The 25,007-nt window shown below is 45.7% G+C and overlaps 1 protein-coding gene across 2 annotated transcripts in view; it reads right to left on the bottom strand.

Annotated features, from left to right (window-relative positions):
• LOC106579992 (neurogenic locus notch homolog protein 1) overlaps window positions 1-14,910 on the bottom strand; it is a 45,264-nt gene extending 30,354 nt beyond the window's left edge. For both annotated transcript variants that reach the window (XM_014160491.2, XM_014160493.2), the window contains exons 1-2: window positions 14,640-14,910; window positions 10,752-10,833 (exon numbers count right to left, since the gene is read on the bottom strand). In XM_014160491.2, coding sequence (XP_014015966.1) covers window positions 10,752-10,833; window positions 14,640-14,697 — 140 coding nt within the window. In that variant the 5' untranslated portion in view covers window positions 14,698-14,910. The remainder of the gene's footprint in view (window positions 1-10,751; window positions 10,834-14,639) is intronic.
• Window positions 14,911-25,007: the final 10,097 nt, after the last annotated feature.

Raw genomic sequence — 25,007 nt, 5'->3', positions numbered from 1 at the left:
CGCCAATAAAGCCCTTCAAATCGAAATTGAATTGAGAGGGAGAGAGGGAACGAGAGAAGGACAGAGGGAACGAGAGAAGGAGAGAGGGAGAAAGAGAGCGGGGGTCAGCGGGGATGGATTCACACATTTACCATTACAATGACAGGGCTTGGAGAGTCCCCCGAGGCGACACAAGGTCAACTCCCAACAAAGGGCCACACACACACACACACACACACACACACTCTCAAGAGAGAGGTGGTCAGAGGTTCGTGAGATCAGTGAGGTGGTCAGGGTCAGTGGAAAGAGAACCCACCACTCTCAGTCTAGGACCTCACTGCTACCAAATGCTCCCATTTGTCATCCAGGGGGTTTCTGTACTGTTTTCCACATAGTTGGAAGGTGAGGGTTGGTCATTGTGGATAGACTGACTCCATTCATCAACACTACACAACAACATTGAGCTGGACTCTGACGAGCTGACTGGATTTTTGTACATAATCCGGTCTCATTTTTGACAAAGGTAGCCCCATGGCCCCCATCAACGGCTCTTAGCAAGAAATATGCTCCACTCCACTCCTTTTTTTCAGCGCTCATTCATTCAAAGGACAAGGCAGTGTCTATGCCCGTCTTTGAACTCAGAGCTAACATTATGGAGAGTTCAAAGCAGTGTTCCTCCACCTCAATGCCCTGTATTCTTCGACTGTATAGAGTCTTTCTCTCTCTCGCTCTCTGACAGCCAGAGACAAGGGATATAGAGAGATAGCAAACTCTAGAGCCACAAGGACACTTTTGGTATCAGTTATCCTCCTAGTGAAACTTTCGCTAATTCATTGTCAATTCCCCCCAAGGCAAAACAAAGATAAATGAACACTTGTTTTTGTGTTCATTTATCTTTGTTTTAAGTGAGAAGTAGGGATTGGTCTGAAGCTGAAAAATGAAGGAAATTCCCATGAAAGGCAATACAGAGTCCCCAAAAAGCTGATTCCTTTCCATTTGAGGCTGTTGTTTTTTTGTTCTCCAGTTGCAACTAATATTATACTCATTTACATCGTTAATAGTTGTTGATTATAGCTACTGTGTCTCATTCTGGGGGATTCCATAATGTAACAATGTCTCAGCAACCTTTAAATACCGTTAAAAGTTCTGTCACTCCAAAGTACTGTCACATAGTTGTCGATAAGTCTATTACTATTAGCCCTAAGGGGGCTAACTAAATCACCTCCCCAAACATTCCCAGGGGCCGTTGGGTGTGTGAGCAGGGCTGGGGGCCCGGGGCCAAGCAGAGGCCCCCTGTGGGGACAGACGTGTGTTTAGACAGGGTCTCTCTCTCACGGGATTAGGGTGGCCAGGGAAAGAAAACATCACATGCTAGGCTGGGCACTAGCTACACAAACATGAAGGGCCTGATGGCATGTCACGCTGCTTTAATGCTAGGCTAGGCTACCTCTGGTTTCCAATCACTGGGAAATACTAGAGTCATCCGTCTTGGGTTACAGGGAGCATGCTTGTCAGGATGTTTTTTTCTAGAGAGATATAGAGTGCGAAGGAAGAGAAAAGGCCATTTACCAAAGTCCTAACATTGCCATATGCTATTTGAGGACTATTATAAATCTAAACATGATCAAATGTATTTTCCTGTGGTGAGAAGAACACATGCTCAGTTCATCCTTGTTCTCCAGAGTTTCACTACAAGCCCTTTAATTGTTCAGATAATTCGCTATCTTTTTTAAATTATGACAGAGATGAAGAAGCATTCTGCCAGCTAGCATTCATAGCAATGCAGTTCTGAAATAGTGGGGGTCTATAAGCCAACCCAGGTCTCCCAGAGAGGGCCACAGTGCAGACATAGCAGGAGCCTGGTTGCTGGGGTCGTGAGGCGGGGCATGCGTCACACTCTGAGCCATCGTTCCCAAAAGGCTGCAGCGACAGAGCAGGTGCGCATGTAAATGAGGGGACGGCAGCTGCTGCCTGGCCAGCGCTCCCTCCATCCCCCCATTTCTGTGCCCTCCATGTCCCTCTTCATCCCTCCATCCCCAGGAGAATAGCTGGGGCCTGGGCTTCAGGCGTCTGAATGCCCCCCCACCCCCCACCCTTCAGCCCTGGAGCAGTGGAGGGGGTAGGATGAGTGGCTCCATTGTTTCTCCTCCCCATTCAGATCTAACCACAGGCAGGCCAGGCCGGGAGCCTCCAAGCTGAGAGTGTGCATTCAGCTGGTAAACCTTCTCCTCTCTGTTCCTTCTTCCCTCTGTCCACAAACAAGTTTTTCCTCTCATCTCCTCTCTCTCTCTCCATCGGGCTCATCCCTGGCCTCTCTCTCTCTCTCTCCATCTGGCTCATCCCTGGCCTCTCTCTCTCTATCTGGCTCATCCCTGGTCTCTCTCCCTCTCTCTTTTTGGTCCTTCGTTCGGTCTTCTTTTCACTTCCTCCTTATGGAGCCTTCGTACGGCTAACCATCCTTTTACTCCCCCCTCCTCAATATACCTTCTTTCGCTCTCGTTCCCGCCAATTGTTTACCCCCCACTCTCTCTTTTCATGGCGTCCATAGGGTTGTCTGCTTTTGTAAGCCACCATATTAGGATTTATGACTCTCTCTCGACTGGGCCTTGGCTCCAAAAACCTCAAAGTCTGGGCCTGGGTGTTACTTTTCACTGGTCAACCCAAACACACTTAAACGATGCAGAGAGAGACAAACTTAAGCTGTCCGAAAGAAAGGAAATTGAACTGGTTTTGGAGGAGGGGGTGGGGATGAAGAGTTAGTGGGAAGCCAGTTAACAGAGGAGGTTGCTGGTTTGGAAGGAATGTTGGTGTTTACTCTAACCCCCCCCCCAGTCTCCTGTCCCTATCCCTGAACCACAGTCCTCAATGGAGGCTCTTGGCAGCCTCACTTTACAGGGCTCTGCAAAAACTCACACCAGCTTTTTAAACCAGGCCCAGAACTGCCTGTTCATCACAAACAGCCCAATGTCTCACACTGGGGCCTCAAAGACAAATACATAAAGCACCCACTCCTCTGCCTCGGTCCACGTGGCCCCGCTGCTCAAACACACTCTGGCCCTGGCGTTTGAACAGAGTCAACCTCAGCACGCGCTAGCCAAGAATGCTAACCGTTTGCTCTTTAACTTGGCGAGAGGTCGACGAATAGGCCGTCAGCACAAAATACGCTTTACAGGACACACACGGCTAACCGTCTTAAACGGCACACAGACTATAAAAGGAAAAAACAAAAGACACACAGCTACTCTTATGCAGTCTTTCATTTGAACCGTTCAAAACAAACAGTGAAAGGCAGCTGCTACAACAGACTCCTGGCCACGTCATCCAGAGTATGCTAATCTTGGCAGCAGGTAAACTATCTGCTAGAAAGTTAAATAAAGAACAGCTGAAAAGAGGAGAAGAATCAGAAGCTGTTCAAATATCAGGTGTACGGCAGGCCCGGAGTGATGTTGTATAACAGGGGAACCTCTGTAATCAGGCTGATACTGTTGTTGTTATCCTGTGACTGTCGTCCGTCCCTGCCTGCCCCAGTAGCCTCCATTGTCCTGCTGAGATTGCTTTTCTTCCTGGCCACCAGTAGCCCATGGCAAAGGGTCTGTGTGTGTTTGTGTGCGTCTGTGCTGCAGTGTGCAGCGAGCGGGTGGCTGAGGATCAGCCCAGGCGGAGAGCAGATGTTGTCATGACACCTGACCTCGGGAGCAGACACCACTCTGGGGGTTTCTCCAATGTTGGGCCAATCTGCCACTCTCGGAGGTCACCATGCACAGAAAGGCACTGTGCTTTGAAGACACACAGGCACGCAGGCGTACACATGAACCCACACACGCATATATAGACACACACACACACACACACACACTCACAGAGACATACAGGCTCCACTCTTCAATACAGCCTACGACAGCCATGCAGCCTATGTTCACCATTCACCTACAGTATTGTAGTGTAGTTTCTCTAAAAGGGTCAAACACACAGCGCTGACTAACTGGAGTTAGCACCCGGTGGCCGTCCTATCGCATCTGACCGCTGAACATCAGCCGTCCTTTTCTATTCATTTCCTGACGATTCGGGGAATGTTGAATCGCACAACTCAGCAGATGATTAACTGCAGACGGGGGATGTTCAGGTTGGTCTCTCTGCGCTTTCAGACAAAAAGAACACTTGACTGTTCCAATTAAATGTTCACCACAACACCATGAATCATTTTGAGAATTTAACCTCTTCAACGCGGTATCGAGAGGGTGACAAATTGACCATTTTGAGCCTGGAGCTAATTAAAAGTTTTTGGTTTTTCACAGTCCGTCTCTCTATTACATGTCTTCTCCACCTCTCTCTAAACTGCCTCCAGCCTGGAGTCAAACTGTTCTAGGAACACTTTTTCCCCCTGCCTTGTTTTTCTCCACTCTCATTTCCTGTCTGTTTGGTGTCTGTGCCTCTGCTAAGTATCCTTTAGTCTTGTCTGATCTGTTTGAAAGCACTCCCACAGGGCTTGCTGTGGTGATGTGCATCAGTCCCTCTCTCTCTCTAATCGTAGCTTCCCAGACCACATCTGGTAATGTTCATTAGAGGCCTGTTTATTTGGCCCTATTACTGACAGAGCCCATGGGAAAGGAACTGCTCCCCCAGGGACACAACACAAGAGAGAGCAAGGGGAAGGAGGAGAGGCACGGGATGCAGGGAGAGGCAGAAGGGAGATAGGAGGTGCAAGGGAGTTAAGGCGAGACAGGAACAGGGAAGGAGACTGCCTGGGGGATTTCTGACTCATGCTGCCTTCTCCCAATGACTGGTGGTGGTGTTGCTACTGCCTAGCCTGCTGCTTTAAGAGACTGGGAACCTCCTAAGTGATTAAATGTGGCTGAAGGTGTGTGACGGAAGCAGACCCTGACGAAGGAGTTACTGTACAGAGCTCAGTGTTGTGTTTGGTTGAGGTCTACCTATGAGAACATTTTATGAAGTTTAGGTGATTTAAACAGATGATATAGGCTTTAGTTTAGACATCATTTCAGACCATTTAAAAAAACGTTTTTAAAGGACCTCCTTATCACTCCATCCAGAAGAAAGCCATTAACTTATGTTTTGTGTTTTCTTTGTGAAGAGTATCCTGTGTGAATTTGTGTGTGTGAAAGTCCATAGAACACCTGCCGCTGTGAGGCAGTCTTCTGTTTGGAGTTGAATGGGAAAACCACAAGTAATCACGGGTATTATGGAGTGTGCTGCCTTGTGGGTAATGCAAGTCCCTTTCAGTTGTTCGGTTATGATCCACAGACAGACAGGTGGTCGGGTTCAAATTCATCAAATGAGGAAATGCTCCTCTATTATTGTTTTCTCTCCTGCCTCCTGCACACACGCACACGTGCACACACACAGATGGCCTCGATGTCAGTCATATTAGCCGGTGATCAAAATGTATGTGATTTTTCTTTGTTATGCGTCACCCCTCAGACTCAAATATCTCTAATCCAGCGTTGAAGTTCCCCAACGTCAAGTCGCTTCAATCAGTCAGAAGTCAGAACAGTCAGCGGCTCAGTTCAGCCCCTCCTTCTCTCCACTGAGGTTTGTGCCAAAGGGAAGCCGACCCGGGCCCGGCGGCCCATGAAAGCCCAGGGCCCTGTGTGATGATATGATCACATACAATACAGCACCTTTTCTTCCCCCGGTCCTTCGAGGCTGTTTCCTGCGTCTGAATGAAAGGATGGGAGTGGGGGGTGGAGTGGTGGACTAAAACGCAGGGATTCATCTGCCTCGTAGCAAACAGAGGTTGCATTGAAGCATCTCTGGCCAGGACAAGGGCTGGCTTTCATTCATGAGTTTCAAGTTCCTTGGTGTCCACATCACCAACAAACTATCATGGTCCAAACACACCAAGACAGTTGTGAAGAGGGCACAACAACACCTTTTCCCCCTCAGGAGGCTGAAAAGATTTTGCATGGATCCCCAGATCCTCAAAAAGTTCTACATTTGCACCATCGAGAGCATTCTGACCGGTTGCATCACCGCCTGGTATGGCAACTGCTCGGCATCTGACCGTAAGGCTCTACAGAGGGTAGTGTGTACAGCTCAGTACATCACTGGGGCCAAGCTTCCTGCCATCCAGGACCTATATAATAAGCGGTGTCAAAGGAAGGCCCAAAAAACTGTCAAAGACTCCAGACTGTCCTCTCTGTTACCGCATGGCAAGCGGTATCGTAGCGCCAAGTCTAGGACCAGAAGGCTCCTTAACATCTTCTACCCCCAAGCCATAAGACTGCTGAACAATTAACCAAATGGCCAGCCGGACTACCGCCCCACCCCACCCCCCCACACACACTGCTGCTACTTGCTGTTTATTATCTGTGCAGTCACTTTACAAATTACCTCGCACATTCACTCTGTACCGGTACCCCCTGTATATAGCCTCGTAATTGTTATGCAATTTGCTTGTGTTACTTTTTAGAAATATTTTCTTCACTATTTCTTTAACTGCAGTGTTGATTAAGCGCTTGTAAGTGAGAATGTCATTGTATCCGGCGCATGTGACAAATTTGATTTACACTGTAGTCAGTCACCACCACACCACACATGCCAGGGAATGAATGGGCCTGCTTCTTATTTGACTTCAGTCAGAGAGTTTTAACACACACGTAGCTAGGCCATCTAGCTAGCTATCCAAAGGGGAATTCATTAAAGCCTGGACAAACACTTGAGAGAATGATTATCCGAGGTTATATCAGTTCCAGCTCTTTGAATACAGTGCCTGCAGATTAGAACCTGTCATGGAAACCTTCGCCTCAGGCGCTAACTGGGCTATTTATGTCTTTCTGAAGGAGGGGAGACTGTCTGTTACTGCAGAAGACTTATTTCTCCAGGCAAGCAGGCTCAGACAGGCAGCACAGGGGACATCTATGCTAAGGTGTGACTCCCCAAATACTGAGGCCTCAACTCAGCATGCATCATCACATCAAAGACTTCTCATCAGGCAAAGTGTATGCACTACATAGGGAATAGGGCCACATTTTGGACACAATCTAAGTACAGGACAGGTTGATGAGTGACAGACAGAGCAATATTGCTCAGAATACCCTGGCTCAGTCTCATCCATACCATATCACCTCCAAATCTCCCTTCTCCAGTGGGGGACTAAGCCCTCCTCTGAAGCAGAAGAGGTCACGTGACTCACTATATCAATTGCCGGTCCCAAAAAAAGACAGATATTTTGAGGAGTCTCTTCTATTTTCCTGCCGACTGAGGCACAGTATGTGAACCCTGGGCACGGCAGCCCTCTCCAGACAGTGCATCTCTCATCTCCCTGGCTGAGGCTCTGAAGCTAAGCCCCTTGATTCTAGCCATCCTAGAGTGTGGATCATATCTCTCTCTTGGGTTCTTATTGGCCCTACACTGCACTGCTTTCTGTTACTGTCATGTCAGCTTACTAGATGAGAGGCCTCCTTCAGATAAACTACCCTGGCCTGCCCTGATCCTAGTGGCTCTCATTCACCAGTCCAGATATGAGGGAAGACCTCGGTATTCATGGCATGGAATGTAAAGTAGGCATCCTACAGTACTACACAGAACAAAAATATAACCGCAATATGCAACAATTTCAACGATTTTACTGAGTTACAGTTCATATAAGAAAATCTGTCAATTGAAATAAATGAATTAGGCACTAATCTATGCATTTCACATAACTGGGAATACAGATATGCATCTGTTGGTCACAGATACCTTAAAAAAAGGTAGGGGCGTGGATCAGAAAACCAGTCAGTATCTGGTGTGACGACCATGTCCTTCACATAGAGTTGATCAGGCTGTTGATTGTGCCCTGTGGAATGTTGTCCCACACCTGTGTAATGATCATGTTTAATCAGCTTCTTGTTATGCCACACCTGTCAGGTAGATGGATGATCTTGGCAAATGAGAAATGCTCACTAACAGGGTTGTAAACAAATATGTGCACAAAAGTTCAGAGAAATAAGCTTTTTGTGCGTATGGAACATTTCTGGGATCTTTTATTTCAGCTCATGAAACATGGCACCAACACTTTACATGTTGTGTTTATATTTTTGTTCAGTATATATAAAACGGAAGCATTGGATGGCACATTACCTGGGAATACCACTTGTCTTGACTTCAGAGCCGCATTGTTTTAATTGAGGTGAAGGAAGGTCGAAATCCTGTCAGAAATGGGAACATGGCCGTGGAAATACACTTCCTGTATGCTCAGGGAAGGAATTTCATGGAGACCATCAAACATATAACGTAGCCTATATTATTCAGACAGGCTGCAACACAGACAGATGCCACCAGACCTCACCAACCTGCTCTCTTCCGCTCTCTCTCTTTCTCTCTCTCAATTCAAAGGGATTTATTGGCAAGGGAAACATATTTTTACATTGCCAAAGCACGTGAAATAGATATTAAACAAAAGTGAAATAATCAATCAAAAATAAACAGTAAACATTACACTCACAAAAGTTCCAAAGGAATAGAGACATTTTAAATGTCTTAATATGGCTATATACAGTGTTGTAACGATGTGCAAATACTTAAAGTACAAAAGGGAAAATAAACATAAATATGCTTGTATTTACATTGATGTTTGTTCTTCACTCGTTGCCCTTTTCTTGTTGCAACAGGTCACAAATCTTGCTGCTGTGATGTCACACTGTGGTATTTCACCCAATAGATATGGGAGTTTCTCAAAATTGCATGTGTTCTAGAATATTTTGTGGGTCTGTGTAATCTAAAGAAAATATGTGTCTCTAATATGGTCATACATTTGGTAGCAGGTTAGGAAGTGCAGCTCAGTTTCCACCTCATTTTGTGGCGGTGTGCACATAGCCTGTCTTCTCTTGAGAGTTAGAGTCCGTAGGCAGACCTCTCTCTCTCTCTCTCTCTCTCTCTCTCTCTCTCTCTCTCTCTCTCTCTCTCTCTCTCTCTCTCTCTCTCTCTCTCTCTCTCTCTCTCTCTCTCTCTCTCTCTCTCTCTCTCTCTCTCTCTCTCATCAAACCTCCAATATGAGGCCTTGGGTCTACTGTATCTTATGGGTTCATGGGTCTTCATTACGCCTAACTTATAACCTGAAAAGACTGAAGGGACCATGTCAATTAGCCCACCTGGATGTGGTTAGTCCTCCAGGCATTAACTTACGTTGTCAACAATTCAGTACGACCTGCCACACAATTCTTTCATTTTGAAAAGACAAAGCAAGCCAGTTTAGCCTACATGGTGAGAAACGCTTGACGATTCAGTGGAAGATTGAGGAAAGAAACTAGCAGCGTTGTTGACATTAGGCCACGGTATTAGAATTGGATTAATCTGATAGGGTGCACTTAGCTTGCTCTGCTGAATGTTCCCATTTTAGTCATCATTTTCCACATCACAGCAGTGTTTAAAGTTTGTCCAAACATACTGTATACCCATAAACAAACATTTCCAGCGTTGAACACTAGCGAAGACACAACACAACCGCTGACCTCTGCCTGTACATTCTAGACACGTGGGATTGTCAACTCTTGTTACCGTGGGATAATACAAAAAATGAAGGCATAGTAAAAGATACACAAAAGGAAGGAAGGCGTAGTAAAAAAAAAATATCAGCCCTCTCCAAAAAATGTGGTGCTCCAGTCTAGCAGGCCACTAATCACAATCTCCATGTTTAATTAGGAGAGTCTGAGGACAGTGGCAGGCACAATGATGGCTTTGTGGCCCAACAAGGGGGGCGAAACACTGCCAGACACAATTAAGATGTGGCCCAGAGCCAAAATGGCTGCCTGGGCTTGCAGGAGCCAAGAGCCGACCTGCCCTGATTGAGCCTCTGCGCCAGCCCAGTTTCATCCCACTCCACTGCAGCTCAGTAAGGCAACAATGGCACTCTGATAACAGGCTGGAAACAGAGCCAATGTTCAGGTAGCCTTTGTGCAACAGGGGGTAAGAGGGGTCAGGGGACAATAGAAGTTCTACGTGTCGTTGATGTAGAAGATCTACTGAACACTTTGTATTGACCTGCTCATTTCACTTTAAAAATGGAGAACAACAACAACCTCAGATATGCACTACAACTTGTTTACTAATTTACAGTCTCTTTATGTATCTGTTCACAATTCTGAAACCATCCAGTCTAATTACGCTCTACTTCCATCTGTCCTTCAGATGAAAATCTCTCAGAGAGAGAAAGCCCATTCAACAATCAACAGGGGGACAAAACCCTTGAGCAGGGGGAGCGGGGGGAAGGACAGGGGGGAGTAGGGTAGGACAGGGACTGCAGCCAGAACTCACTGGGAAGCATCACCCAGATTAGTCACACAGAATTAATCTGACTGGAGAACAATGGCCGCCGAGCTTCTGGCAAAGCCCAGCTGTCGCTCCGTGAAAGAAAAGAGAAACAAGATTTAGGACTAAGAGTGAGTGTCTCCAACAGAGAGTTCTGCTGGAGAGAGGGGAGAGGGAGCCTGCATTCAGTAGCAGTGGGCTGGGCTGAGCAGGCTGCGAGACACACAGACACAGCGACCCCCCTGGTACAGTCCTCTTCAAAACCCACACATCTCATTCATTCGCTGGCCCAGGCCTAGGTTGTATTTGTCTTCCAAGAATAGACATGTGCTACTCTCTTAGACAACTGAAAATGCCTTCAGAGGCCCAAGCTAGGCCTCAACTCGACATGATAAAATTAAACAACTTCATGTTCTTGGATATGTCATTTACTAAAAGCTCTCTGGAATGTATAATATGTGTTTCATGCAGGTGTTTGCTGTGCATATTTACCTCATGTAAAATAAAAGGGATTTGAAACTTACTTGCACTCTCCATTTCCATCAGCCGTGACCTCACACCTCCCCAGGTTCAAACACGACTCGGTGGACATAGAGCATCTTAGACCTGCAAACAGAATGAGTCAATACAACACAAACACACACACACACACACAACCTCTTGATTCTTTTCACAACTGAGGAGAAGATTTTGATATACAGTCATCAATGGATGGTTTTGGAAAAGCAACAAGACGTGAACAAAATAACATCCAAATGCTTGAGTATTAAACAACAGAAATATCCTTCATGATGATGATTGTATGGACTAGGTGTGACTACTGCCACCTTGAAGTGCAGTTTGTGGTGAATGGGACTTGACTCACTGGTAGGCGCATTCTTCCCTTTGCAGCTGTCCCAAAGAATGTACAATATTTGGGGAGTAACATAGCGCTGCAAAATGGTTCTGTGTAACTCGACTCAAACCTGCCTCAATGGTTAAGACTTGAGTTTTCATATTCCTGTGAAGTTATAGGCTGAACAGTGAACTTTCTTGCAAACGCACAGCGAATGGCGCAAGCCACATCTGTGAGCCGGGAACACAACGGTTAGTGCTATCCAGGATCCTATGATGACAATACAATGTCCTGCCTGGTTATCTGTAAATACTAAATAAATGTGAAGGTGCAATATGCAGAAATCGCTCAACCATTTCCTGGTTGCAAAAATTCTAATTGTTTGCCTAATTTCAGTTTATGTGACAAAACAAGAATGTATAGTGTAGAAAATCATTGCACCATCTAAAGCGCTGTGAAATATATTTCAATAACCAAAAATATTTTATTTTCAGCTGTTAAAAGCTGGTGTACAAAACCAAAAGTATAACGCAAAAACGAAACTTAAGAACTGTAAGCATAGAAATAGCGCACATAGATCTACCGCTTCTTAGACTTGCTTTCAATGAGAATGGCAGATCTATAACTTACATTTCTATGTCAATTTGGTGGGGTCACCCACAAAGTTACATATCCTCCTGAGATCCATCATTTTTGTCCTCTAGTGGACATCAGATCTTGGTCCGAACCTAAGGCCATACAAGCCACTTTATTGCGTCCTGTTGTCCCCTTGAGAGGACATCCTTGCCTTGAATTCTAAATAAATCACTGACAGTGTCACCAGCAAAAGCACCCCCACACCATCACACCTCCTCCTCCATGCTTCATGGTGGGAACCACACATGCGGAGATCATCATTCACCTACTCTGCGTTCACAAGACACGGCGGTTAGAACCAAAAATCTCAAATTTGGACTCATCAGACCAAAGGACAGATTTCCACCGGTCTAATGTCCATTGCTCGTGTTTCTTAGCCCAAGCAAGTCTCTTCTTCTTATTGGTGTCCTTTAGTAGTGTTTTTTTTGCAGCAATTCAACCATGAAGGTCTGATTCATGCAGTCTCCTCTGAACAGCTGATGTTGAGATGTGTCTGTTACTTGAACTTAAAGCATTTATCAGGGCTGCAATCTGAGGTGCAGTTAACTCTAATGAAGGTATTCCCTGCAGCAGAGGTAACTCTGGGTCTTCCTTTCTTGTGGCGGTCCTCATGAGAGCCAGTTTCATCATAGCACTTGATGGTTTTTGCAAATGCACTTGAAGAAACTTTCAAAGTTCTCGAAATGTTCAGGATTGACTGACCTTCATGTCTTAAAGTAATGACGGACTGTAATTTCTCTTTGCTTATTTGAGCTGTTCTTGCTATAATATGGCCTTGGTCTTTTACCAAATAGGGCTATGATCTGTATACCACCCCTCCCTTGTCACAACACAACTGATTAGCTCAAACGCATTAAGAAGGAAAGAAATTCCACAAATTAACTTTTAACAAGGCACAATTGTCAATTGAAATGCATTCCAGGTGACTACCTCCTGAAGCTAGTTGAGAGAATGCCAGGAGTGTGCAAAGCTGTCATCAAGGCAAAGGGTGGCTACTTAGAAGAATCTCAAATATAAAATATATTTTGATTTGTTTAACACTTTTCTAGTTACTACATGATTCCATATGTGTTATTTCATAGTTTAGTTTTGATGTCTTCACTATTATTCTACAATGTAGAAAATAGTAAAAATTAAGAAAAACCCTTGAATGAGTAGGCGTGTCCAAACTTTTGACTGGTACTGATAGATATATATATATATATATATATATATATATATATATATATATATATATATATATATATATATATATATATATATATATATATATATATATATATATATATACAGTTGAAGTCGAAAGTTTACATACACTTAGGTTGGAGTCATTAAAACTCGTTTTTCAACCACTCCACAAATTTCTTGTTAATAAACTATAGATATTGCAAGTCGGTTAGGACATCTACTTTGTGCATGACAAGTAATTTTTCCAACAATTGTTTACAAACAAATTATTTCACTTAATCACAATTCCAGTGGGTCAGAAGTTTACATACACTAAATTGACTGTGCCTTTAAACAGAGATTAACGTACTTTGGTGTGAAAAGTGCAAATCAATCCCAGAACAACAGGAAAGGACCTTGTGAAGATGCTGGAGGAAACAGGTACAAAAGTATCTATATCCACAGTAAAACGAGTCCTATATCTACATAACCTGAAAGTCCGCTCAGCAAGGAAGAAGCCACTGCTCCAAAACCCGACATAAAAAAGCCAGACTACGGTTTGCAACTGCACATGGGGACAAAGATCGTACTTTTTGGAGAAATGTCCTCTGGTCTGATGAAACAAAAATAAAACTGTTTGGCCATAATGATCATTGTTATGTTTGGAGGAAAAAGGGGGAAGCTTGCAAGCCGAAGAACACCATCCCAACCGTAAAGCACGAGGGTGGCAGAATCATGTTGTGGGGGTGCTTTGCTGCAGGAGGGACAGGTGCACTTCACAAAATAGATGGCATCATGAGGGGGGGAAATGATGTGGATATATTGAAGCAACATCTCAAGACATCAGTCAGGAAGTTAAAGCTTGGTCGCAAAATGGGTCTTCCAAATGGACAATGACCCCAAGCATACTTCCAAAGTTGTGGCAAAATGGCTTAACAAAGTCAAGGTATTGGAGTGGCCATCACAAAGTCCTGACCTCATTCCTATAGAAAATTTGTGGGCAGAAGTCAAAAAGTGTGTGCGAGCAAGGAGGCCTACAAACCTGACTCAGTTGCACCAGCTCTGTCAGGAGGAATCGGACAGAATTCACCCAATTTATTGTGGGAAGCTTGTGGAAGGCTACCCGAAACGTTTGACCCAAGTTAAACAATTAAAGGCAATGCTACCAAATACTAATTGAGTGTATGTAAACTTCTGACCCACTGAGAATGTGATGAAAGAAATAAAAGCTGAAATAAATCATTCCCTCTTCTATCATTCTGACATTCTTAAAATAAAGTGGTGATCCTAACTGACCTAAGACAGGGAATTTTTACTAGGATTATATGTCAGGAATTGTGAAAAACGGAGTTTCAATGTTTTTGGCTAAGGTGTATGTAAACTTCCAACTTCAACTGTATATATATATATATAAAAATCAGGTCTCAGGAGCATATTGCAAAAAAAGAAAACTGATGCTGGAATAAAAAAGTTCTGAACTGTCACATCTTAAAACGCAATTTTAAGTAATACTCTCAAAAATAAACTGCCTTTGAAAAAAGGCTTTTGAAGTTCGAATGCAACAAGTGCAACATTCTGAGATCGTTCTACAATCAATGTCACTTCCCATTTGTTCTTCCCTGCACATCAGCATTTACTGTGCACTAATACGATTTTATATGAGTGAATTAATGGAAAACATCTACATAATAAATGTAAAGTTTCACTTATTTTATGATTTTTTTATCCACTGTGTATCGAACAAAACACGGTTGAATATTATTGTTGCACTTACCTCGTGTTAGAGCAATAAGCGACAACAGGAAAGTTAGTTTCACAAAGAAATGATGCATTCCTTCTTTTCTGATTTAAAATTGATGTATAATTCCAATTGGAGTTATCATAGATCCTGTTAATTTTCCTCTTCGACAGTTAAAAAAACTTCCAATTCATCATTTCATAGATCCAAAAAAGTAAACGTTTGCGGCGTGTCTCTGAACTTCGTACATGCGATGTTTTCACTCCAGCTTCGGAGTTGTAAATGACTCAATTCCCGTTACCACATCTAGGGGCGTTATGGTTCCGCGCCACTAGGTCTACTTCGCCCACGACAGCTATTCATTATTTTATTTAATCTAGAAATGTTCTGAGGAGCAGTGGGAAAATACGCCCACCCTGTAAAACTATCAAAGTAGCACCTTTAAAAATATATATATATATCCCAGGCGTTTCCTGTTGGTAGATTTAGCAAACACTGACAAAACAGATACTTTAAAGCGACAGTATGTCGAATTTCCAGTAAATCTAGGCTAATTTCAATTAAGAAAAACATAAATATAACAGAATGAATCCTCAATTAAACCAGGTTAAAACAGTTAACCCTTAGTTTGGAAGAATATGTAGTTTGTGTTATGTATGTCTTATGTCATAACCAATTTATAACCAAATTAAGGACATATTTCTACATTGTTTATATTTTTGTTGGTGGCCCACGCTTTGATTGTATGCTCATTTTACAGTGTGGCTTTCACATCACTAAAATACAAATGTAAAAGCGATCTTATCTTTAAGCAGTCCAAGTGAAGGTGTTCTCTGGTTACTATCATTTTCACATACTCAACATACAGACAAAATCATTCTGTGTGTTGTTTTTGTTTTTCACAGAGGTATGCATGATTAAAATATGTTATCTAGCATGTGAGCCATGATAAAAGATCTAATCCTCCATAGCTGGTAAGTAAACGCTGACAGTAGGCCTGAAACAGATAAATACATTCTGGTTGTGCTTAATCAGAAAACACAGATTTCAAATTTATTCCATCCAATGGCACGTTGTCCTCTATAAAAATGATTTATATATATATATATACACTGCTCAAAAAAATAAAGGGAACACTTAAATAACACAATGTAACTCCAAGTCAATCACACTTCTGTGAAATCAAACTGTCCACTTAGGAAGCAACACTGATTGACAATAAATTTCACATGCTGTTGTGCAAATGGAATAGACAACAGGTGGAAATTATAGGCAATTAGCAAGACACCCCCAATAAAGGAGTGGTTCTGCAGGTGGGGACCACAGACCACTTCTCAGTTCCTATGCTTCCTGGCTGATGTTTTGGTCACTTTTGAATGCTGGCGGTGCTTTCACTCTAGTGGTAGCATGAGACGGAGTCTACAACCCACACAAGTGGCTCAGGTAGTGCAGCTCATCCAGGATGGCACATCAATGCGAGCTGTGGCAAGAAGGTTTGCTGTGTCTGTCAACGTAGTGTCCAGAGCATGGAGGCGCTACCAGGAGACAGGCCAGTACATCAGGAGATGTGGAGGAGGCCGTAGGAGGGCAACAACCCAGCAGCAGGACAACTACCTCCGCCTTTGTGCAAGGAGGAGCAGGAGGAGCACTGCCAGAGCCCTGCAAAATGACCTCCAGCAGGCCACAAATGTGCATGTGTCTGCTCAAACGGTCAGAAACAGACTCCATGAGGGTGGTATGAGGGCCCGACGTCCACAGGTGGGGGTTGTGCTTACAGCCCAATACTGTGCAGGACGTTTGGCATTTTCCAGAGAACACCAAGATTGGCAAATTCGCCACTGGCAACCTGTGCTCTTCACAGATGAAAGCAGGTTCACACTGAGCACATGTGACAGACGTGACAGAGTCTGGAGACGCCGTGGAGAACGTTCTGCTGCCTGCAACATCCTCCAGCATGACCAGTTTGGCAGTGGGTCAGTCATGGTGTGGGGTGGCATTTCTTTGGGGGGCCGCACAGCCCTCCATGTGCTCGCCAGAGGTAGCCTGACTGCCATTAGGTACCGAGATGAGATCCTCAGACCCCTTGTGAGACCATATGCTGGTGCGGTTGGCCCTGGGTTCCTCCTAATGCAAGACAATGCTAGACCTCATGTGGCTGGAGTGTGTCAGCAGTTCCTGCAAGAGGAAGGCATTGATGCTATGGACTGGCCCGCCCGTTCCCCAGACCTGAATCCAATTGAGCACATCTGGGACATCATGTCTCGCTCCATCCACCAACGCCACGTTGCACCACAGACTGTCCAGGAGTTGGCGGATGCTTTAGTCCAGGTCTGGGAGGAGATCCCTCAGGAGACCATCTGCCACCTCATCAGCAGCATGCCCAGGCGTTGTAGGGAGGTCATACAGGCACGTGGAGGCCACACACACTACTGAGCCTCATTTTGACTTGTTTTAAGGACATTACGTCAAAGTTGGATCAGCCTGTAGTGTGGTTTTCCACTTTAATTTTGAGTGTGACTCCAAATCCAGACCTCCATGGGTTGATAAATTGGATTTCCATTGATTATTTTTGTGTGATTTTGTTGTCAGCACATTCAACTATGTAAAGAAAAAAGTATTTAATAAGATTATTTCTTTCATTCAGATCTAGGATGTGTTGTTTAAGTGTTCCCTTTATTTTTTTGAGCAGTATATATATATGTTTAAATCCTTTGTTACGGATATGGGCTTTGCAATGCCTAAATATCATGGGTAAAAATCAAGAAGGCCCTAAATGAGAATGTTTTAGTAGTTTTATGGTGACTTTGGTTTCTTAGGCTGGTACGTGTAGAACATCAACCTGGAGTGTGGCATGGGAGGAAGACTGAAGCAAACTTTGTGGCCCTGGGGCCTGAGAATGGAGAGAAGGGTTGGAAGAGGAGATAATGGAGAGAATGGTAAAGGAGTGAAGGGTTGTGGGAGAATATGATGAAGAGAAGGTAAAGTGGTTGAGGAGGTGGCGATGGTGACAAAAAAACAGAAATAACAACCTGTTTTTATAACTTTTACAGAAAAACATAGATAAAAGCAATGCAAATTATATAATCGGTTATGGCTTTATCTCCAATGTGATACAAATTTACATTTGTATTGTGTCACATTCCAAGGCTGAGTGTTAACAGAATTTGTGTTGCCTTCCTTCTCATTGTGTTGACCTGGGCCATTTCAATGGCCTCCATTCCAGTAGCTATTACAGATGCAGGACCATAATATTCCACTTAGAAAATGGTTTTATCCAAAGCAATTTACAGTTCCGTGAGTACACATATTTTTATTTAAAGTTGAAATCCGTAAATGGGGAAACAGCGCCACGGTTTGTTTTGTTGATGAAACGGAAGAGAGGAGTGACCGGCAGCATAAAAAAGAAACAAATCGCAGTACATATTCTGCTTTGCTATCGCGTGTGTAATGATGTCCGAGGGGAATAAAACTGTGTTTGTTGTAACTTCTTTGTTGTTATAATATCCCAAACGGACGTGGCAGTTTCACCAAGTATGGATTCCATCTTTAAGTATATGTGATCCCTACGGGGATTGAAACCACTACCTTGAGCTTTCTAGAGCCACACTCTTACCAACTATCAACTCAAGCCACTGAAAACAGGCTACTTGTACAGTGTAGAATCTCACTATTTTAACCACTCCCTGGAAATTAATTGTGTTTTTCTACCTGTTTGTGCCTGTCCTGTCTTGACTTGCCTAGTTAAAGAAAGGTTAAATAAATAAATAAATCTATATATAAAAGTTGGCTTTGTTAGCACTCCAAATTGAGTTTCAGTTTGTTTTAGGTTGAGATTGACTATTTCTGAGTTAATCTCATAGCAATCACTGCTTGACTAAACATTGACATGGTTAATCTAAACATATCTAAACAACGTGGTCTCAGGGCAATAGCAGTCATTCAATCTTCTCAGTGTAACAGTTGGGATAATGGGACAATTCTGTACAAATCAAATCAAATCAAATGTATTTATATAGCCCTTCTTACATCAGCTGATATCTCAAAGTGCTGTACAGAAACCCAGCCTAAAACCCCAAACAGCATGCAATGCAGGTGTAGAAGCACGGTGGCTAGGAAAAACTCCATAGAAAGGCCAAAACCTAGGAAGAAACCTAGAGAGGAACCAGGCTATGAGGGGTGGCCAGTCCTCTTCTGGCTGTGCCGGGTGGAGATTATAACAGCACATGGCCTAGATGTTCAAATGTTCATAAATGACCAGCATTGTCAAATAATAATAATCACAGTAGTTGTCGAGGGTGCAACAAGTCAGTAACACAAGAGTAAGTGTCAGTTGGCTTTCTCATAGCCAATCTTTGAGAGTATCTCTACCGCTCCTGCTGTCTCTAGAGAGTTGAAAACAGCAGGTCTGGGACAGGTAGCACGTCCGGTGAATAGGTCAGGGTTCCAGCAGGTCTGGGACAACAGGTCTGGGACAGGTAGCACGTCCGGTGAACAGGTCAGGGTTCCATAGCTGCAGGCAGAACAGTTGGAACTGGAGCAGCAGCACGGCCAGGTAAACTGGGGACAGCAAGGAGTCATCAAGCCAGGTAGTCCTGAGGCATGGTCCTAGGGCTCAGGTCCTCCGAGAGAAAGAAAGAAAGAAAGAGAGAAAGAGAGAATTAGGGAGAGCATATTTAAATTCACACAGGACACCGGAAAAGACAAGAGAAATACTCCAGATGTGACAGACTGACCCTAGCCCCCCGACACATAAACTACTGCAGCATAAATACTGGAGGCTGAGACAGGAGGGGTCAGGAGACACTGTGGCCCCATCTGATGAAACCCCCGGACAGGGCCAAACAGGTAGGATATAACCCCACCCACTTTGCTAAAGCACAGCCTCCACACCACTGGAGGGATATCGCCAACCACCAACATACCATCCCGGGACAAGGCCGAGTATAGCCCACAAAGATCTCCGCCATGGCACAGCCCAAGGGGGGGCACCAACCCAGACAGGAAGACCACGTCAGTGACTCAACCCACTCAAGTGACGCACCCCTCCCAGGGACGGCATGGAAGAACACCAGTAAGCCAGTGACTCATCCCCCGTAATAGGGGTAGAGGCAGAAAATCCCAATGGAAAGAGGGGAAACCGGCCAGGCAGAGACAGCACTTCTCACCCCTAGATTGAGGTATGTTGTCAGTGCCTTATCTCACGGCGGCTATGTGGTGTCTTACTTTAAGCAAACATCCTCTCCGACCCAGTAGTACAGCTGTAAGCCTAAGGAACATGCAACCTTTGGATTGCCAGACAATCACGGATTACACCCCCCGTCCGTATTACGCCCACCAACCTCGTTACCTTTGTTTCTGTCAAAAGTAACTAGATCATTAGTAGGTATCATACATCTTGGAGGTGCTGAGAAATACACTACATGACCAAAGGTATGTGGATACCTTCTTGTCGAACATCTCATTCCAAAATCATGGGCATTATTATGGAGTTGGTCCCCCCTTTGCTGCTATAACAGCCTCCGAGCTCAACAAACCATTTCTGTATGGACCTCGCGTTATGCTTTGGGATCCTGAGTGGCGCACTGCATCGCAGTGCTAGAGGCGTCACTACAGACCCGGGTTCGATCCTGGGCCGTATCACAACCAACAGAGTCGGTAGTCCCATAGGGCAACGCACAATTGGCCCAGCGTCGTTAGGGGAGGGTTTATATTGACGGCCAGGGTAGGCCATCAATATAAATAAGAATTTGTTCTTGACTGACTTAGCTGGTTAAATAAAAAATAAATGTGCACAGTTGCATTGTCATTCCTCAAACTGTTGCCACAAAGCACAGAATTGTTTAGAATGTATGCTGTAGCGTTAAGATTTCCCTTCACTGGAATTAAGGCGCCTAGCCCAAACCATGAAAAACAGCCCAGACCATTATTCATCCTCCAAGAAACTTCACATTTGGCACTACACATTCAGGCAGGTAGGGTTCTCCTGGTATCCACCAAACCCAGATTTGACCGTCGGACTGCCAGATGGTGAAGCAAGATTCATCACTCCAGAGAACGTGTTTCCACTGCTCCAGAGTCCAATGGCAGCAAGCTTTACACCACTCCAGACGACGCTTGGCATTACACATGGTGGTCTTAGTGTGTGCGGTTGCTCGGCCATGGAAACCCCTTTCATAAACCTGCCAACGAACAATTCTTGTGCTGACGTTGCTTCCAGAGGCAATTTGGAACGCAGTAGTGAGTGTTGCAACCAAGGACAGATGATTTTCACACACTACGCGCTTCAGCACTCAGCGATTCAGTTCTGTGAGCTTGTGTGGCCTACAACTTCGCGTTGAGCTGTTGTTGCTCCTAGACGTTTCCACTTCACATTAACAGCACTTACAGTTGACCTGGGCAGCTCTACCAGGGCAGAAATTTGATGAACTTACTTGTTGGAAAGGTGGCATCCTATGCCGGTGCCACGTTGAATGTCACTGAGCTTCAGTAAGGCCATTCTATTGCCAATGTTTGTCTCACAGAACAGGACCGCCGAGTGCTGAAGCGCATAATGTTTAAAAATTGTCTGTCTGAGGTTGCAACACTCACTATCGAGTTCCAAACTGCCACTTGAAGCAACATCAGCACAAGAACTCTTCGTCGGGAGCTTCATGGCATGGGTTTCCATGGCCGAGCAGCCGCACACAAGCCTAATATCACCATACACAGTGCCAAGTGATGGCTGGAGTTGTGTAAAGCTCAGGTGAGCAGGTGTCCACATACTTTCGGACATGTAGTGTATGTACAATGTACAATACCAGTCAAAGGTTTGGACACACCTACTCCTTTCAAGGGTTTTTCTTTATTTTTACTATATTCTACATTATAGAATAATAGAGAAGACATCAAAACTATGAAATAACACATTAATTAATTTATTTTTTAAAATTGAACATTTAAAGAGGAACTGGTTTGGAGAGACCTATGTTGCCATCTACTGTAGTAACAGCAGATCCTGATAAATAAGAATACACCATTTTCCCATTTATCTCAGCACATGGACCAAGAAGGCCATTTTCGATGTGTTGAATTGTACTGTAACTTACATGGTGAAAAATACACATTGATTTCATTGTTTAATCCCACCAGGATTGTTTTTAGATTGACTTCAAGCTTTATTAGCTCAAATCCAGACAGGAGCTATTATTTTAGCAGGGTGTAATTAAAAAATGTAATATACTTAGTAATAAAAAAGGCACATTTAAGGAGCCTCCAAAGAGGCTGAAAAATGTCATATGTACAATTGATTTAAAGGACAGCTGGAGATTATCATTCCCAACTACAAAAGACTATTCAGTTTTTGTCAAAGTAAGAAAACTTTTCAAGAAATGACTAAATGTTTATTCCCAAATAATGCACTGTAATGCTTAGGCGTAGTGGAGGAGGAATCAGACGCAGGAAGCAGCGATACGGGTGATGGCTTTTTAATATGCGACACAGCAAAACACCTGCCACCCCAAATAGCGAACTCAGTGCACACAAAAATCAAAGTGCCCCAAACACAGGGGACAAAACATACTGAGCGACAACCCACGCACTAACACTAAATACAACACAGCGCGTAACAAAGCAACTAACAGATAAACAATCCCGCACAAAGAGCAGGCGGGCCAACTAGCTAATATAGCCCCGCTAATCAACCCAACTAAGGACAGGTGCAAACAATAACAGAAAGGGGGAAACAAAAAGGAATCAGTGGCAGCTAGTAGGCCGGTGACGACGACCGCCGAGCGCCACCCGAGCAGGAGGGGGCGCCACTTTCGGTGGGAGTCGTGACAGTACCCCCCCCTGACGCGCGGCTCCTGCAGCGCGCCGACACCGGCCTCGAGGGCGTCCCGGAGGGCGAGGCGCAGGGCGATCCGGGCGGAGGCGATGGAAATCCTTCAACATGGATGGGTCCAAAATTGTCCTCCACCGGCACCCAGCACCTCTCCTCCGGACCGTACCCCTCCCAGTCCACGAGGTACTGCAGGCCCCTCACCCGGCATCTCGAGTCCAGAATGGCCCGTATACTGTACGCCGGGGACCCCCGATGTCTAGAGGGGGCGGAGGGACCTCCGGCACCTCACCTTCCTGTAGGGGACCAGCTACCACCGGCCTGAGGAGAGACACATGAAACGAGGGGTTAATACAGTAATAGGAAGGGAGTTGTAACCGATAACACACCTCGTTTATCCTCCTCAGGACTTTGAAGGGCCCCACACACTGCGGCCCCAGCTTCCGGCAGGGCAAGCGGAGGGGTAGGTTCCGGGTCGAGAGCCAGACCCTGTCCCCCGGTATGAACACGGATGCCTCACTGCGGTGGCGGTCAGCACTCCTCTTCTGCCATCCACTGGCTTCCTTCAGGGATTCCTGGACGGCTCTCCAGGTCTCCTTGGAGCGCTGTACCCATTCCTCCACCGCAGGAGCCTCGGTCTGGCTCTGGTGCCATGGTGCCAGGACCGGCTGGTAACCCAAAACACACTGAAAGGGTGACAGGTTAGTAGAGGAGTGACGAAGTGAGTTCTAGGCTAACTCCGCCCAAGGAATGTACCTCGCCCACTCACCTGGCCGGTCCTGGCAATACGACCTCAGAAACCTGCCCACCTCCTGGTTCACCCTCTCCGCTTGCCCATTACTCTCGGGGTGATAACCAGAGGTCAAACTGACCGAGACCCCCAGCCACTCCATAAACGCCTTCCAGATCCTGGATGTGAACTGGGAACCTCGATCAGAGACAATGTCCTCCGGCACCCCGTAGTGCCGGAAGACGTGGGTAAATAGGGCCTCCACAGTCTGCAGGGCCGTAGGGAGACCGGGCAACGGGAGGAGACGGCAGGACTTTGAAAACCGATCCACAACCACCAGGATCGTAGTGCTCCCCTGAGACGGGAGGAGATCTGTCAGGAAGTCTAGCGACCATGGTCGTTGTGGAATGGGGAGGGGCTGTAACTTCCCTCTTGGGAGATGCCTAGGAGCCTTAATCTGGGCGCATACCGAACAGGAAGAGACATAGAACCTCACGTCCTTAGCCAAGGTGGGCCACCAGTACTTCCCCCTGAGACTCCGCACTGTCCTCGCCACAGCAGGATGACCCGAAGAGGGTAGAGTGTGCGCCCACCAAATCAATTGATAACGGACACCGAGCGGCACGTACATGCGACCCACGGGACACTGTGACGGTGCAGGTTCCAATACTAACGCCCGCTCGATGTCCGAGTCCACCTCCCATACCAACGGTGCCACCAGCCTAGACGCTGGAATGATGGCAGTCGGATCGATGGGCCGGTCCTCAGTGTCATAAAGACGGGACAGCGCGTTGGCCCTCATGTTCAGGGAGCCTGGTCTATAGGAAATCGTGAACCTAAACCGGGCGAAGAACATGGCCCACCTTGCCTGACGCGGATTCAGTCTCCTAGCTGCCCGGATATACTCCAGATTCCGATGGCCGGTCCAGATGAGAAAGGGGTGCTTAGCCCCCTCAAGCCAGTGTCGCCACACCCTCAAGGCTTTTACCACTGCTAGCAACTCCCTGTCCCCCACATCATAGTTACGCTCCGCCGAACTGAGCTTCTTCGAAAAGAAAGCGCAGGGGCGGAGTTTCAGTGGCGTACCCGAGCGCTGTGATAGCACGGCACCCACCCCAGCCTCGAATGCGTCCACCTCTACTATGAATGCTAGAGACGGGTCCGGGTGCGCCAACACGGGTCCTTAGGTAAACAGCACCTTCAACCTCTTGAAGGCTCCGTCCGCCTCAGTCGACCACCATAAACGCACCGGCCCCCCCTTCAGCAGTGAGGTAATGGGAGCCGCTACCTGGCCAAAACCCCGGATAAATCTACGGTAGTAATTGGCAAACCCTAAGAACTGCTGCACCTCCTTCACCGTGGTTGGAGTCGGCCAATTACGCACGGCCTTAACGCGGTCACACTCCATCACCACCCCCGTGGTGGAAATGCGATAACCCAGGAAGGAGACGGCTCGTTTGGAGAACACACACTTCTCAGCCTTGACGTATAGGTCATGCTCCAGCAGTCTCCCAAGCACCTTGCATACCAGGGACACATGCGCGGCGCGGGTGGCGGAATATATCAGAATATCATCGATATAAACAATCACGCCCTGCCCGTGCAGGTCCCTGAGAATCTCGTCTACAAAGGATTGAAAGACGGCTGGAGCGTTCTTTAACCCATACGGCATGACGAGGTACTCATAATGGCCCGATGTGGTACTAAATGCGGTTTTCCACTCGTCTCCATCCTTAATATGCACCAGGTTATACGCGCTCCTGAGATCCAGTTTTGTGAAGAATTTAGCTCCGTGAAATGATTCCACCGCCGTAGCGATGAGAGGTAGCTGGTAACTAAACCCCACCGTGATAGCATT

The sequence above is a fragment of the Salmo salar genome, chromosome ssa20 (assembly GCF_905237065.1).
Source record: "Salmo salar chromosome ssa20, Ssal_v3.1, whole genome shotgun sequence".
Taxonomy (NCBI): domain Eukaryota; kingdom Metazoa; phylum Chordata; class Actinopteri; order Salmoniformes; family Salmonidae; genus Salmo; species Salmo salar.
The sequence above is the reverse complement of the archived record's forward strand: the minus strand, read 5'-3'. Positions and strand labels throughout refer to the sequence as shown.